We start from the raw sequence: 16,110 nt of genomic DNA on the forward strand, positions 1-16,110 counted from the left end.
TACATCCCCATTGACTCCCTTTGCCAATGGATTGATGAAATTAATAGTTGGATGTGCCAGAACAAAAAAACTGAAGTTATTGCATTTGGAAACAAAGATGAAGTTTTCAAGGTGAATGCATACCTTGAATCTTGGTGTGATTCTGGAGACAGACCTTAGTTTCAGTAGTCATGTCAAAGCAGTAACTAAATCAGCATACTATCATCTAAAAAACATTGCAAGAATTAGATGTTTTGTTTCCAGTCAAGACTTGGAGAAACTTGTTCATGCCTTTATCACCAGCAGGGTGGACTATTGTAATGGTCTCCTCACCGGCCTTCCCAAAAAGACCATTAGACAGCTGCAGCTCATCCAGAACGCTGCTGCCAGGATTCTAACTAGAACCAGAAAATCTGAGCATATCACACCAGTGACCTAGGACCAAAATATATTGCAGATATGTTCACTGAATATAAACCTAACAGACCACTCAGATCATTAGGATCGAGTCAGTTAGAAATACCAAGGGTTCACACAAAACAAGGGGATTCCGCTTTTAGTTACTATGCCGCCCGCAGTTGGAATCAGCTTCCAGAAGAGATCAGATGTGCTAAAACATTAGTCAAATTTAAATCTAGACTCAAAACTCATCTGTTTAGCTTTGCATTTATTGAATGAGCACTGTGCGATATCCGAACTGATTGCACTGTATTTTACGTATTCACTGTATTTTATATAAAATAATTTTCTATTTTTAACTGTTGTAAATTCATTTTAAATAAGTAAATTTTTAAATCATTTCCAAAGTTTTAAAATTGCTTATTGCTTATTATTTTTGTTATTATTTTTCTTCATGATTATTTTACTTTCTTTTATGTAAAGGAATTTGAATTACCATTGTGTATGAAATGTGCTATATAAATAAACTTGCCTTGCCTTGCCTTCTGCTGCAGCCATCAGTCATTCTCTGCTCAACATTCAAACAGCACGTCATGTTCAGTTATGACAGTCAGCACCGTAAAACTCTCTTTCCAAGATGATATATTCCCATTATAATACTTGATGTGTAGATAAAGGTCTGAGGATTTGCATAAAATGACATGTTGCTGGAGTTCATTGCTCTCACATATCTCTTTTTGTTTGTACCGTGTGGAGTGCAGCACGCTGTGTCGCTTTTAGGGCCGAATAAGCAAAAAGGCAGAATAATATGTACTGAACAATGACTAACGCGATCAAATAGAGACACGCAGTAATGCAGCAAACATGTTGGCAATGTGAAAGTATTTAAAACTATCACAGAAAGACACAGAAATCATTACAAGCACTAAGCACCGATAGCGACAGACTGTTTAGTGCTGCATCATGTCTCCGATGAGAAGAAGAGGTGGCTGATGTTGGTGGTTAGGCTACTGTATGTTGATTGAAATTGCGAAATGGCCTTAAACTCTTGGTAAATAAACTGCAGAATGTTATATTTTCTATTGCACGCACAAATTGCATGTATTCTGACAGCGCTGCACGAGCTCGTGGCGCCAGGGTTCAAAGTCCAAAGCACAAGGAAAATTTGCACTGTAACTGTGTTACTCGTCAGTTGCTCAGTAACTTTTTTTTTTTTTTTTTAAAGGCATGTGACAGTGTGATACGTGTGACAAACATCTTACCAAATCAGTAATGAGAATAATTTGTAAATCTGCATATTGTTATCAACAAGCACTGAGATCTTCCTGCATGTTTCTGCCAAAATAAAAGACGAGAAAAAGCAACAACTCCATCAACATTCATAAATGTTGGTATTGTAATTTTACTGTTGTTCTGTAAAATAAAAAAGACAATAATAATGATAATAATAATTACCCTACAACAGCTCTATTAAATAAATAATGTATAATAGTGGTGTGTGTTCCACTTGCATCATGCAATTAATCTTCGCAAAGGATCATGGGAGCCCGAAGTGTCCATCAGTTGTACCCTTCGAAATCCTTCATTGCGAAGGGCCCTTTGAAGTGGCCAGTTTTGAGCACTTTGGTTTGAAACGACCCTTCAATATGGCGGTCATAATTGTTTTCACTCTGATGTGCCCTTCGGAGGGCGATATATCCCGTTTGGAATGCACAGTAGGTCAAAGGAAGATTAAGGCAGGAGAACCATCTGTCTGTTGGGGAACCATCAAAACAAAGTGTTAACATGTATTTAGCAGGCATACTACTAATACTCTAATGACTGCTAGTTGACATGTAGTTTGCAGAGTTACTTATCAACAACTTTCTAAAATGTACTATCAAAATAATAAAACTGATATTACAATAAAAAAGTTCAAAGCAAATGTGTCATATTACACATTCATCTTGTGTTATATCTGATCTTATGGCTGTTTGAGAAAAAAAAAAGTATTGTTATTATTATGTTACTTATAAGTGGTCTTTAAGTAAAGCAACATAAGTAACACACATGAGTATTTGAAAGCAGCCATCTATCAGTGTGTGAGCTTCGTGTATCCAATATATAATGCATTACAAATGGCATAAATGATGTCTTTGTCAAACATATGTAAGGGAACACACTGAAATACTGGTTCCTGAAAGTGCACATTGTCAGCAAAGTACACATTTCTTACAGAGCAACTTTATGCAAGTTTATACATTAATTCGATAGTATGTGTTTGTGTGTAATTGGCAGAAAACAGAATGTGTTGTCTCTAATGGCACGCAAGTATCATCATGCGTATGTGGAGAAAAAAAATGTAAAACTTATTACTGTCAAATACATTTTTTTTTTTAAAGATAAAAAGGTTAGTTGCGAAAGAACAACTACTTCTGCTGTCCTATATCCTGCTTTGCTGTATTACTTCCTTTAGGAATTTACCCATTTCGTAAGCGCTTAGTTTCGCCTATAAGCCTTTTGTGTTTCTGCTCTGTTCCAGCAAGTTTTGATTAGTTAAATTTTCTGCTTCACCTTTTTATAGTTAATGAAGGAACTGTTTAACTTCCAAAATGATGTTTTTGAGATTTTTAAGGTATTATTTTTTAAAAAAAAAAAATGTACTGAAATATGAATAGAATTGTGGTCAATCATAGGACTGTCGCTAATAGTAGCAAAGTGTCTGAGAGTTTAACAAAAGTCTAATTATGCAGTAAAATGTAAATTAATGTATGAATTCTTCATACTACTATACATTATATTGTTGGATGAAACGGTTTTACCGCCAATGCAAAGGGCCTCTGAAGCCTGCTTTCTTCCCTATCTTCTTGCATGTTCAGTCTGTGGCCACAGTTTATTTCTGGCATCCTTGATGCTTTGCATCAAGTCTTTGAGATTTCTAGTTTTCCTTTTCCTTGCACCAAACACTTGTCTGCTGAGTAGTTGAGACTTTACTTAACACATTGATGAGAATTTTTCTGACATCTTCTCCTTTCTATTACAGAATTTTAGCCACTCGTAATTTCATCTTCTTTTATAAGCATCCAGCTCATCACAATTGTCACATATCAGACTTTTTTTTTTTTTATCGAGTTACTCGATCCTGTTTTGCAGCAAGCTCACCTTGTTCATTAATTCTTCATCTTGCTTACCCAAATGTCTTGGTCATGCTTACTGAACATATATCGTCTTTACCTGTTGTCTCTAGAGATTGCATGCGGCTGATTATTAAAGTAGCATGTTGATCTGCCAGTCTTGGGTCTTTATGTGGAGAATATTTTTTTCTTAGTTTATTTAATGAATTGACAGCCTACCAGTTAAACTTCAACATGTTTGCTATTAAACATTTGTATCGAGTTGATCTACAGTATTTTTTGAGTTTACACCGAAAAAAACCCCTCCATGGACTACAAATATCAAATCTTGCTGACTGGTTAAACTGAGCCTTAGCCAAAGTCAGTTTTAAAGTAGGCATGAACCGTAATTTGCAATCGACTTTAGTAGAGCCTGGACAATCCTCCAAGGTTTGGAGTCTGACCTACACTCAGACTGCATTTAACGTTCTGCACTTACGATGGAACTTTTTATAAGAAGAAAACAGGAAGAAAAGGAGTTTTGCTAATAGATTCTCTCAGTGAATATTCACATATAATTTATATACATAAAACTAGTGGTCGACTGATATATCGGCTGATATTTGGCATTTTTTTAAATATCGGCATTAAGTTTTTCTGCTTGGCCGATGTGTTGGAGGTGGGACTTTTATTTTGATGGTGTGCCAGAAATTTATTTTGATGGCGCTGAGAGCAGCAGTGCCTGAGCACACAGTGCTCACATTCTCCCTCTTGTTTACTATCATTGTTAATAGTTATGGGAAGTTCGGAACATTTTACTGACCCGGGCCATTGAGACTCATTCAGCAATTTGAATGAATCTTTTTTTCGAGTCATTTCGTTCATTTTAGCTATATATATATTAAATATAGTCTATGGTTAGCTCACCTCACCTCTTATATCTGACAAGTCTTCCGGTTTGAGTCGTTATTTCATCACGTGACAGCCTCATAAGCTAAACATATGCAGTCAGAGCCAGAAAGAGAATTGATTAGTTCATCTCTCGAGTCTACGGGTTTGAGTCGTTCGTTCGTTCTTTTGTCACGTGACGTGACAGCATTGGATAGAGAAATTAGTTAATTTACAACCTTCCTTACAAATAGGTGCATAGTTATTATTTGTATTATTATTATTATTATTATTTATTATTAATGTTAGATTATTTGTTTTTGGTGTTAATTTTTATTTTTTTTTTTATTATGATGTGTTTTGGTCTTAAATTGTATTTCAATTTTTTTTTTTAATGTTACTGAATGTGGTAACAACGGTAATAAACAATAGAGTTGGTAATAATATTATTATTAAGTCTTTTTCATTCAAAATGAACGAATAGTTCAAGAATGACCCAACACTAGTTGTTAATGATTTTGTCTAAATACGGATAGAAGTCTGTCTAATAATCAGATAGAACGGTTAAACAAAGGAATTAATGTATACAAAAAGTATTATAATGATTGCTTTTATTTTATTAGTAATAGAAAGGCAAACATTATAATACTTTCTCGTTAGCTGTCAGCATTAAGCAAATACACATTTATATGATTCAGAAAAATCTTTGAATGACTAATGAATATTTATTTTCACAAACCTTGCAAACTTAGTCGAATCCAGCTGTGAGATCTTGTGAAGTGTGCATTTTTATCCAGCATGATCGCGTGTTCTCTGCGTGACGGTCGTGTGAATTGAATGCTTTAAACTCTAAACTAGTTATTTCAAATTATGTTGCGCTTCATGCATTTGCCCACTGTCATATTCATGTCATTTTCTCTGTGTGCTGTATATAAAATGACTGTATCCCTTGCTTTATTTGAAAAATATGATTCCCAATGGACACAAACTTCCCAGAATACTGAGTGCCCTGTTGGTTACAGTGTTTACTTCCTTTTTAATTATATTTTTATTTAATATTTATTTATTTGTGAAAAATACTTTGTCATCTAAAGTATGTTTATTTTACACATTTATTTTCTAATCCATTGTCAAAGTAGGTATTTGTAGGTATTGTACTCCCAGAAGAGCTGAAAGTTTGTTCTGTCCTTGAATCTAAAAAGAGATTAAGATGTGACATAAAATGATGACAGAATTTTCATGTCTGTCATTTACAGATGTGACCAGTGTCATGGAATATAATGAAAGACTTGCTCGTTTTCGTCAGGGTCATGTCAACCCGTTTGACAGGAGAGAGATCGACAGCAGCACTGAGGGGAAGGATCCTCCAAAACATGGTGTGTCAACTTTTATTAAATATATAAATATCTACTCCTGAAGGTACAGGCAAATTATTACCACCCTTAAAAATAAAGGTTCTTTATTGGCATTGATGGTCCCATGAAGAATCTTTAACATCCATGTAAGCTTTTTCTTGCATTAAAGGTTCTTAAAATGTTTGTCACACTTTTTTTTTTTAATAACTATTCACTTCTTCAAAGGCATCACTGCAAAAATACCCTTTTAGAAAGTTTACTTTTAAGAATGAAGTGTCAGTATGCAACCACCTAGCCAACACAGAACACCAACTTTATAGCAAACTACATAGCAAAGTCGTGGCAAACAACCACCCATAACACCCTAACATTTTGTCAGCATCTCTTGTATGGTTAAGCACCACTCAGATTTTAGTGTACAGGGATGTGAGACTGTTAGAGAGAACAATAAACTGGAACTAGATGACAGAAGTGATGATTGTTATATCACTTCCTGGACTGAACAGCAAATATGCACATTCACAAAAAGACACAAAGACTTAGTCTTCCTCTTCAGTTGGTACATTTGACATTTTCTTAAAGTGTATGTGACAACATGCTGTGCTGTGACATCTATGCAGGTCAGTCCAAAAAGCATCTTATATATGCATAATAGAACCATATATATATATATATGTGTGTGTGTTTGTTTGTGTGTGTGTGTGTGTATGTAGGATCTTAAATGCTGGTGCTAACAAACTGGCAAAATTTACTTTATTTATTTTTTTGAAAAAAAAAAAGGATGAATCCCATCCTTGGACCTTTTGTAGTGTTTTAATAGTTCCCGCTTTATTGGTGTTTCTGCAGTCTTTGATTTTATCACAGCAATTTCAAAAGAGAACATGATATAACTGAAAGCTTTAATTATATTATAAAAAAGTGTCTCCTGGAATAATTAGCATTTTAGTTTTAAGGTTTTTCAGTTTTCGGTGTATAATAGGGATGTCACAATTCTCAATATAATATCGAACCATTCGGTATGACATCCACGGTTTAATACGTGCTTCGGTTTTTCGGTTTTGCGTTTAAATAATATCTGTGTCTTTTATTTCTCTCAGAATTCTCTCTCTCTCTCTCTCTCTCTCTCTCTCTCTCTCTCTCTCTCTCTTTCTGTGTGTGTGTGTTTGTGTGTTTGTGTGTGTGAGTTCACATGCTGAGATGAGGAAAAGCCTCCTCGCTTATATTTGAAAAAGCGACACACGCGGAACATGACATGCAATAATAAGCCTTTCTAAAGTTGTTGTCCACCAAAAGAGAACATTATAACAAGTTTTTACTACACAACGTCAGTCGAGTGTTTGAAAAAACGTCCTTTTGTGATTTGATGTGGCTTCTTATTACAGAATGAGGCAGAAAATATATTCTATAATGTACTTAAAGCTATGTAATTAGAAATGGTGTACAAATATACTTATTACTTAATCATAATAAAAATACCTGAGATGGCTTGAAGAACACAGATAGACCATATATTGTTGCAGGCAAGTGTTTATTGTCCTTACATTTCATCATTCAAAACATTTAATGTTATATCTACTTTTTATTCAGTTACAAGATAGATGCCTTTATCCATATTAGGGATTTCCTGGAACATCATCTGTGTTACTTCTATGATGCATATTAGGGTTGCTGCAATAGATGGTGCTGACTGTTTGACCGGTGTGAAGGCGCAACACCGGTTATGTCACTATAGTTAAAATATTTAATATTCACAGATGAAAGTTTAGTACTTATGAAGTTATGTGCATTTCTTAGAATGAATTCAAGCAGGATAAATGTCAAGCGCCTGTGCTTATATTTTCTCTAAGCTACACAGTATTACACCAGTATTATTTATATAATATGAATTATGTGTTATATTATTCTAAAGTAATTGTGGTTTACTTTGCATCGGAGCATTAAAAGTGGTTGCTTATTTTAGTGAGCTAGGCTACATGGAGTAATATGCAAAATGTCAATATTCTCATATATTAGCCTATATTTTAATTTACATTTTAAAATTCCTTTAATAAAAAACAGCATGCATTTTTGTCATGCACTACTTTATTTCGTTACCTGTCCTTTATTTGACAGATAACTTCTTGGGAAAAGATGGCTGTACACTGATTAAGAAATTGTTGCATGTTTTATAAATTATTTTCTTTATTTTAGCAAAACGTGAGGCACTGTATAATTTCGCTCCCATTATTTAGGCCTTATTAAAACAAGAAACGAATAAATTAAACCTGCACGATTTAGCTAAATCATTGAAACTCCAAAGAATGGACAGATTAATAAAACGTCCTCACGTTTAAACTCAAGTTCTCTTATTATAATCAACAAAATGTACACAATGTAAAAAAGAGTTTCATTAATTGACAACTTCAGTGATTTTAAAGGGAGCCTTCTTTACTTGCTTTCATATAATTTAAGTAAAGTAAAATAAATAAATTGCAGCAGCATTTAAATGCAGGTGTGTATCATATTCCTTAAAATATCAGAGTGCAAGATTTGCGGCTCACGTGATGCTGAGCGCAGCATTTATTATTATTTGTCTACATATTTTATCTTCATTACAATCTTGTTTGGTTTTATTTTGGATAATTGCATGTAAAAATTATTTACTTTGTAATGCATATGCAAAATGTGAATTATTAGTCATATTCAAGTGTTTGTGCGAAAATTATTAATGTGCATGCATGCCCTCTCGATCACTTGAATTTTTTCCTGATAATGAAATAACTTAAAATTGGGGTGTCTCACATACATGAGAAATATATCTACAGAAAGCTTGAAATGTCTACTTTTAAACAAATCAATTTAAAACACAAGCATTATGTAATCTGTGAAAGTTGCATTTCTCTTTAAAGGCATGTACCGTTTACGGATGTGGAGATGAGAGTCCAGCACTGTGAATTTTCATCTTGTTTCTCTAAGCACACCAGTATTATTTATATAATATGAATTATGTGTTATATTATTCTAAAGTAATTGTGGTTTACTTTGCATCGGAGCATTAAAAGTGGTTGCTTATTTTAGTGAGCTAGGCTACATGGAGTAATATGCAAAATGTCAATATTCTCATATATTAGGCCTATATTTTAATTTACATTTTAAAATTCCTTCAATAAAACAGCATGCATTTTTGTCATGCACTACTTTATTCGTTACCTGTCCTTTATTTTGACAGATAACTTCTTGGGAAAAGATGGCTGTACACTGATTAAGAAATTGTTGCATGTTTTATAAATTATTTTCTTTATTTTAGGAAAACGTGAGGCACTGTATAATTTCGCTCCCATTATTTAGGCCTTATTAAAACAAGAAACGAATAAATTAAACCTGCACGATTTAGCTAAATCATTGAAACTCCAAAGAATGGACAGATTAATAAAACGTCCTCACGTTTAAACTCAAGTTCTCTTATTATAATCAACAAAATGTACACAATGTAAAAAAGAGTTTCATTAATTGACAACTTCAGTGATTTTAAAGGGAGCCTTCTTTACTTGCTTTTCATATAATTTAAGTAAAGTAAAATAAATAAATTGCAGCAGCATTTAAATGCAGGTGTGTATCATATTCCTTAAAATATCAGAGTGCAAGATTTGCGGCTCACGTGATGCTGAGCGCAGCATTTATTATTATTTGTCTACATATTTTATCTTCATTACAAATCTTGTTTGGTTTTATTTTGGATAATTGCATGTAAAAATTATTTACTTTGTAATGCATATGCAAAATGTGAATTATTAGTCATATTCAAGTGTTTGTGCGAAAATTATTAATGTGCATGCATGCCCTCTCGATCACTTGAATTTTTTCCTGATAATGAAATAACTTAAAATTGGGGTGTCTCACATACATGAGATTTTTTTTTACAGAAAGCTTGAAATGTCTACTTTTAAACAAATCAATTTAAAACACAAGCATTATGTAATCTGTGAAAGTTGCATTTCTCTTTAAAGGCGTGTACCGTATACTGTGGAGATGAGAGTCAGCACTGTGAATTTCATCTTGTAGCCAACAAGAAAACATTTGTTTATTAATAAATAATTAAAATGTCTCCTTTTTCACAATTATTAGGCTACTTCTGCCTGTGCTTTGTGGCAAACTTAATGCTTGTGCTTGAGCGCGGAATATATAAAGTCTCATTATGGATTATATTTAATATAAACCTGGGATTAGTTGAATAATGACAAATGAACGACTATTAGCCTAACTAGAAAACTCTTACGTGGAGGCAGACCTATTAAATACCCTCTAGACATCTCTGTTAAAGTTTTTAAAGCATTTTATGCGTGTTTGCATAAATTCTTCTTTCAGAACGGTCTGTAACAGAGAGATGCCTTAACACTGATTTTTCCTCTGAAGCACAAAAATGAAAATTGAAATAAAATTTATATTTTATGTTTTGAGAATGGCAAACCCTTCTCTGCAGATATTGTTGCTTCTGGTTTGTGCATTGTAAATCACAGAAAGTCTACAAATAGGGTCTCCCAAATCTCTTGTTTTACGTTCTGTGAGAATTTATATTTCAAACTCTAAAAAACATTTGAAGTGGATCAAATCCTTTCTTCAAAGTTGAGGCATGAGGCATTTGTCCTATCTAAGCCTGCTCTGCAAGTTTGAAACCATCAAAACACTGTCCATTTGAAATTCACACCTTTATTTCGACCCCCACAAGCTATACAGAACTACCCCCCAAAAACACCAACCCCCTCCAGCTGGTCTGTTTTTTGGCTGCGAGGAACGGTGTGTTGTCATGTTACTGGGTTGAAACATGCCTGCACTCAAATCAGCCATGCTCTTTTTATTCATTATTTCCTCGCAGCCCATATTATTATTTTCACAAGACCATAATAATAACAAATTATCAATTGATAATTAATCATTATTTTTGAAAAAATCATTGTTATTTGTGAACATAGGCGTTTGAGGAAGGCTTTAAGACCAAGTGGAATCCTCTGCCAGCTGCCCCCGCTTCACAGCGAGCGTGACTCGTGCTAACTGACCCAGCTTCACCATCAGAAAGTCTTGATTTTACAAAATCAGTTTGAGGCGAATACAACTTACTGATCATGAGCCCAACATTTAGCAAGGCAGGAAAACTTTCAGTCTACCTGAAGGAAGACGTATTTCATTGTAAGTTCATGCTGTTAAATAGAGAGTTTAAAATAATAATAATAACAAAAAAAATAGTGTAGGCTGTTCTTAAACTTGGACCTCATTATATTGAAGTACAAATCCAAACACCAGAAGCAACCTACACTCTCTAAGTGTTCTTTCATTGAAAAGTATGCATTTTGTTTATTCACAAGCTATATGGTTGAAATGATATTTTAGTTGAAAACTTTAAGTGCCATTGTTTAAAAAAAAATGCTTTATTGACTAACGTTTCATAGACCTTCAGTTGTTATGCTTTAAAATTCCATGCCATTTGTAATTTCACAGTATTTTCACCTCCTAAATTACTACCCCAATTCTATAATGGTAAAATTTACTCATGCCGATGGCATTTTTATGACATTATTTATTTATTTATTTATTTATTTATTTATTTATTATTATTATTTTTTTTAGAATAATTGTAGCCTACATACATGGGTGAAGCAAAACAAATATGATAACTTTTTAACTGCAGGCAGATATAGGCCTATATTATAAAAAATATGTTATCATTACAAATATTTGGATCGTCCCTTATTCTGTACCTTATTTTCTTAAAGAATAACCACTTATTTTCTACAAGAATAAACATTATAAATAAAGAATAAAAGAAAGAATCTCAATTAGCCCATATTTTCCATTTCTGAAGTTAATTGGCAACCCTAATGATGATATAATTATCTTTTGACTCCCCTGACAGTGGCACCTTGCTCAAAAAAAAAACCTCAGTTGTAGGAGATATGCGAGCAAATAATAGATTTAAAAAAGAAAAATGTGGGTGCTTGGTTTCGGAAACCGAATACAGGTCGTAAAAAATTATATGATGAAAAAGTCATGCTAACATATTATTAGTTCATCGAAAATAATTTAAGCAATTAAACCCTTTTTTTTTGTACTAGATTCAACTTGAATTTCAGTACTGTTAAACTGACTTTAAAATCTCAAGGAGTTTATAAGTTGAAACGGTAAAATGTCACAGTGCATATTAGCCTAACTTGTATCTTTTAGTATCCGAAGACCTTGATTGCATGTTTGCATAAAACTAACAATATAATTATTATTTATTTTTTTAAATGAACAATTCCTGTATAAAATGGGACAGCAACCTTTATATCAAACATTTTGAAATCATCCACAGCTGAGCATCGCGGGAGGCAGGTTCTGCGCAGAGCGCGCGAAGTGAATGTGATGCAATGAAAAAAAAAAAAAAAAACTGGATAAAAACATACATGAAACTTGTAAATAGTTAACAACATAGCCTAGATTAGGCCCAGACTCTGTTCCTAAGTATATAATGTAAATTTTTTTAACCCACAGTAACAAATTTTAACCGATTAATCGGCTATTTTCGTTTGCTGCATGTTTTTTTTTAAAAACACGCTAAAAAATAAATTACGTTTGTGAGAGGAAAAAAAAAATAAGTCATGTATAAGTTGCATTTTATTACATTCAGAAATTATAACGGCAGGCCCAGTGTTTCCCACAGCCTTACACTCTATTTGTGGCGGCACTCCCCCGCCCCCATATATACACATATATGCAAATTAATTTTCTGCCAGCAGGAGGCGCTTTAAGAGCAGGAGAGATACAGGATTCTCCGGTGACGGCTGCAAAGCAGCGCTGAGCTCACAAACGCTGCCTTATCAAACATTACATGCAAAATGAAATGAAAATGAAATCGAAAATTTTCTAAATACAGTCGGTTTCCTTCTGAAATACGGTGATATAAAAACACCCGCGTCGGTTTTTGATTTTATAATGTGCAGTGCTCATGTTTATTCAATGAAGTCAAAGGCTTTTGGAAAATCTATTTGTGGCGGTCAGTTTTGATATTGTGGCGGCCCGCCACAAATAAATCAATGTGTGGGAAACCCTGAGGCCTAATAATGTTATAGGCTATGTTATGTACCAACAGGATATTTTTAGTTCTCTTCACTTTACAACAAATCCTTTAAATTTAACCAATTTATCAGAACAGAACAAGAATTTAAAAAAATATATAATTCTAATGGATAAATATAATTGCAGTATATAATAATATAGGCTTAGTTTTTGGTCACAATTTTTGGTCACACAGTAAAGGCATAATTCGAAAATGCAAAGTGTTAGCAGTTTGAAAAATCAAGAATAATAAGAGTTAATAAGAATTATTTGTAAATGCTGGACCGTTCTCATTTCGCTCTGCATATGGAACCTGAATATTAAAAACATTTAGCTTTTAATTTGTTTATTTATATATATATATATATATTAGTAGGGATGGGTCACGATTTTCGAATATTCGATTAGTCAATTTAATGACCAATTATCGATTAGGCTGTGCGATTATTTTCTAAGGATGTGAACCGTGCCCGAGCGCATCTTACGCCCAAAGCCCGGTTCGGTTGACTAATGTGATCGCTCCGTGCCGCGCTCGGACGCGGTTGGTTGGAAGAGGAGGGTCAGAGTGCAGTTCAGTTTAATCAGGGCGCGGTACACATGCAGTGTGAGCACTAACCACGGGAGCAGGGAACTGCTGATACGTGCAGCATGATTACGTGAACATTTCTGAGCGCCAAACGCAATAGATTTATAAAGCAATATGTTGTGAGATGGTCTTCTGTGTCACTGCGTCCTAAACGACTCAAAATAATGAACCACAAAGTTAACAAAACTATGCGCTCCACTGTGCTGAGCGAGAAACTTCCTGTTTCCCACGTAAGTCGTGATTACGAGCTAGCTGCATTAAAATGATTTGTTATTTGTTGAAGGAACAAAATGTAATATTCCACTGGTATGATAACCATAAACATTTTTTAAACCATTCAAAAAATTCGACTCTGTTATGTTGATTTTTCTGAAGTAAATAACGTTATGCGATTATTCACAAGCTTTTAATTATGGCATAAATGCTTGGAAATAATATGTAACGTTTTAATCGCAATAAGCTTTGGACTTTTTATTATAACACAAAGCCTCAGTCTTCTATCAATTTAAAGATAGAATTAAAATACAAATAATAAATGTTTTTTACACTCTTTAATCTTTAGTGAGATAACCGCCTCCTTTCATGCGGCATGTGGATCAGTTATATTTTCCTGTTTAATATTTGCAGCATGAAAATAATAATGAATATTTGAGTGCATGTTAAAAAAACTGAACAATTTAATACAAACGAGTGTCTCATGAAATAAATCAATTCGAGTTTAAAAAATCGTCAGTAAGCCTATTGCTTTTTTTCGTTTTAAACGTGAAGAATAACAGGTACTTTTTTTTTTTTAATCAATTTTTTGGCGGAGTATACAGGTGTAATATATTCAATTTTACTTCATGCAGTGTGACATGATTTCATTGTCGTATTTTTGACTTAATTCCTAAAAAATTATGATGCTAATCCTTTTTTTTTTTTTTTTTTGAGAAGGATAAACTGATCAAAAATGCTCAACTCACTGTCTTGCGCTGGTCGCTTTGTAGGCTATTTTTAAACAAACTTGAATTTAACAAACATAAAATGTTCCAATCATGTTTCTGAATTAAATTAATAAAGAATCGAAATGAAATATGATCATTAAAAACCAAAACTGAACTATTATAATGGCTGCAACAACAGCTGTGTAATGAGGACAGTGACTCGGGCAGAGAAACCTGATTAGCCCCGGGCCGGGCCGTGTAAGGCTCTATATTAGTTCTCTCGTTTCAATTAAAATTTCCCCCTCGGTTTGGCGGGCCCATATAAGTACTACCTACTTTTTTTATGGGAGGTAGCAAAATCTGACAGGGTATCAGAGATCGACAGAACACCGGCCCGGAGCGTGAAGTGCAGTGTGAGTACAGGCCAGCGGGGGAGGGGAGACAGTGACAGAGGGTACCACCAATAACTGTAGAACTGTGGACATGCTCATTTTTTTTTTAATAAAAATATGAAATAGGTTATTGTTATAAATACATACGTTAAAATTAATGTTCAAATTAGTGCCGTCATTCAGGCTGTTCACAATATGTTTTAGCACGTACTGTGTTTTATGATATTCTGTTTTAGCACGTAATGTGTTTAAGCCTAATATTCATGTCTGAATTAATCTGTTCTAATCTTAATTTATCTGTAAACTGCTATGAATGTTTATGCTCATTTTAAAAATAGAAATGTCCTAGGCTCCTACAGCCTTGTGAGCAGTTGATAATAGAAGGACGTTATGTTAATAAGTGCCGTCAATCGGTTATGTTATATTAATATGTTTCAGCAATCATACAACCATCAATTGTCTTGGGTTAGGATAGACCTTTCTCTAATGAATTAAACAGTTTGTTATCATACAGATTGAAAGCCTGAAAAGTCTCTCTCCCTCTCTCTCTTTTTATGGGTGTGTATTTATGTGTGCGTGAGTGCATGCGTGGGAGGGGGGCAGTTATTGACTACTAATCGAATAATACCCAGCGATTATCAATTATTACTTTTGCTTGAAATGCACATCCCTAATATATAGGCATATTATGTAATGACTGTTTAATAACAGTAGCATGCATAAGAGCCTTTGTGTAGGTCTTTCTTTTTAACGAAAGTTTTTTGTTTGTTTGTTTGTTTTTAAAAAATTTTTGAAATTAACTCACTGTAAATGTTCTAATGCTTTTTAAGGATGTTACAATGTTATATTATAATGTTATTGTTGTTTTACTTCGTCCTTTCATTTCCGTTTACAAACCAACATTTTACAATTACATTCAGTTTGCAATCCGTCCCTTTGCGCCACCTGGCAATAGTTTTGCGAATGATTTTAACACACGACTGACTTGCAGTTAACGCAGCGGCGGTACAAGCGGCGGTATTACCCAGTCTGGTTGTCCACCTACTGTATTTTGGATTTTGAAAAGCCTGTTGACTTCTGGCATTTATCTAAGGTGATATTGGAAGTTATTATTATTTTTTTTAAAACATTCGTTTCTTATTTATTTGGTTCCACAGTGTTTGCTGATTTTTATTTATTTAAACTGTGAATTTTTTTAATATATATATATATTACATCAGCTATGCCGTGTCTCCAAACTTTCTTATCCATTTTGCTAATAAATGTACGTTTCTTATATATTTGGTTCCACACTGTTTACCGATCTTCAGTTTGTATACCTAAACTTTGTGCAAGTTATTTGTTATTTTATATTAGGTATATAGCATGGTGTATTTTTATTTGTTTTGGTAATAAAAGTTGTATGTTCTACATTCTATTTTGTTGTTG

At 33.6% G+C, this 16,110-nt stretch overlaps 1 protein-coding gene across 3 annotated transcripts in view; it reads left to right on the top strand.

Annotated features, from left to right (window-relative positions):
- def8 (differentially expressed in FDCP 8 homolog) overlaps window positions 1-16,110 on the top strand; it is a 104,257-nt gene that overhangs the window by 17,474 nt on the left and 70,673 nt on the right. For 2 of the 3 annotated variants that reach the window (XM_042743784.1, XM_042743787.1), the window contains one exon: window positions 5,615-5,734. In XM_042743784.1, coding sequence (XP_042599718.1) covers window positions 5,629-5,734 — 106 coding nt within the window. In that variant the 5' untranslated portion in view covers window positions 5,615-5,628. Of the gene's footprint in view, window positions 1-5,614; window positions 5,735-6,195; window positions 6,334-16,110 lie in introns of those variants that run through there. The other variant, XM_042743785.1, reaches the window with a different exon arrangement.

This window comes from Cyprinus carpio, chromosome B18 (genome assembly GCF_018340385.1).
Source record: "Cyprinus carpio isolate SPL01 chromosome B18, ASM1834038v1, whole genome shotgun sequence".
Lineage (NCBI taxonomy): Eukaryota > Metazoa > Chordata > Actinopteri > Cypriniformes > Cyprinidae > Cyprinus > Cyprinus carpio.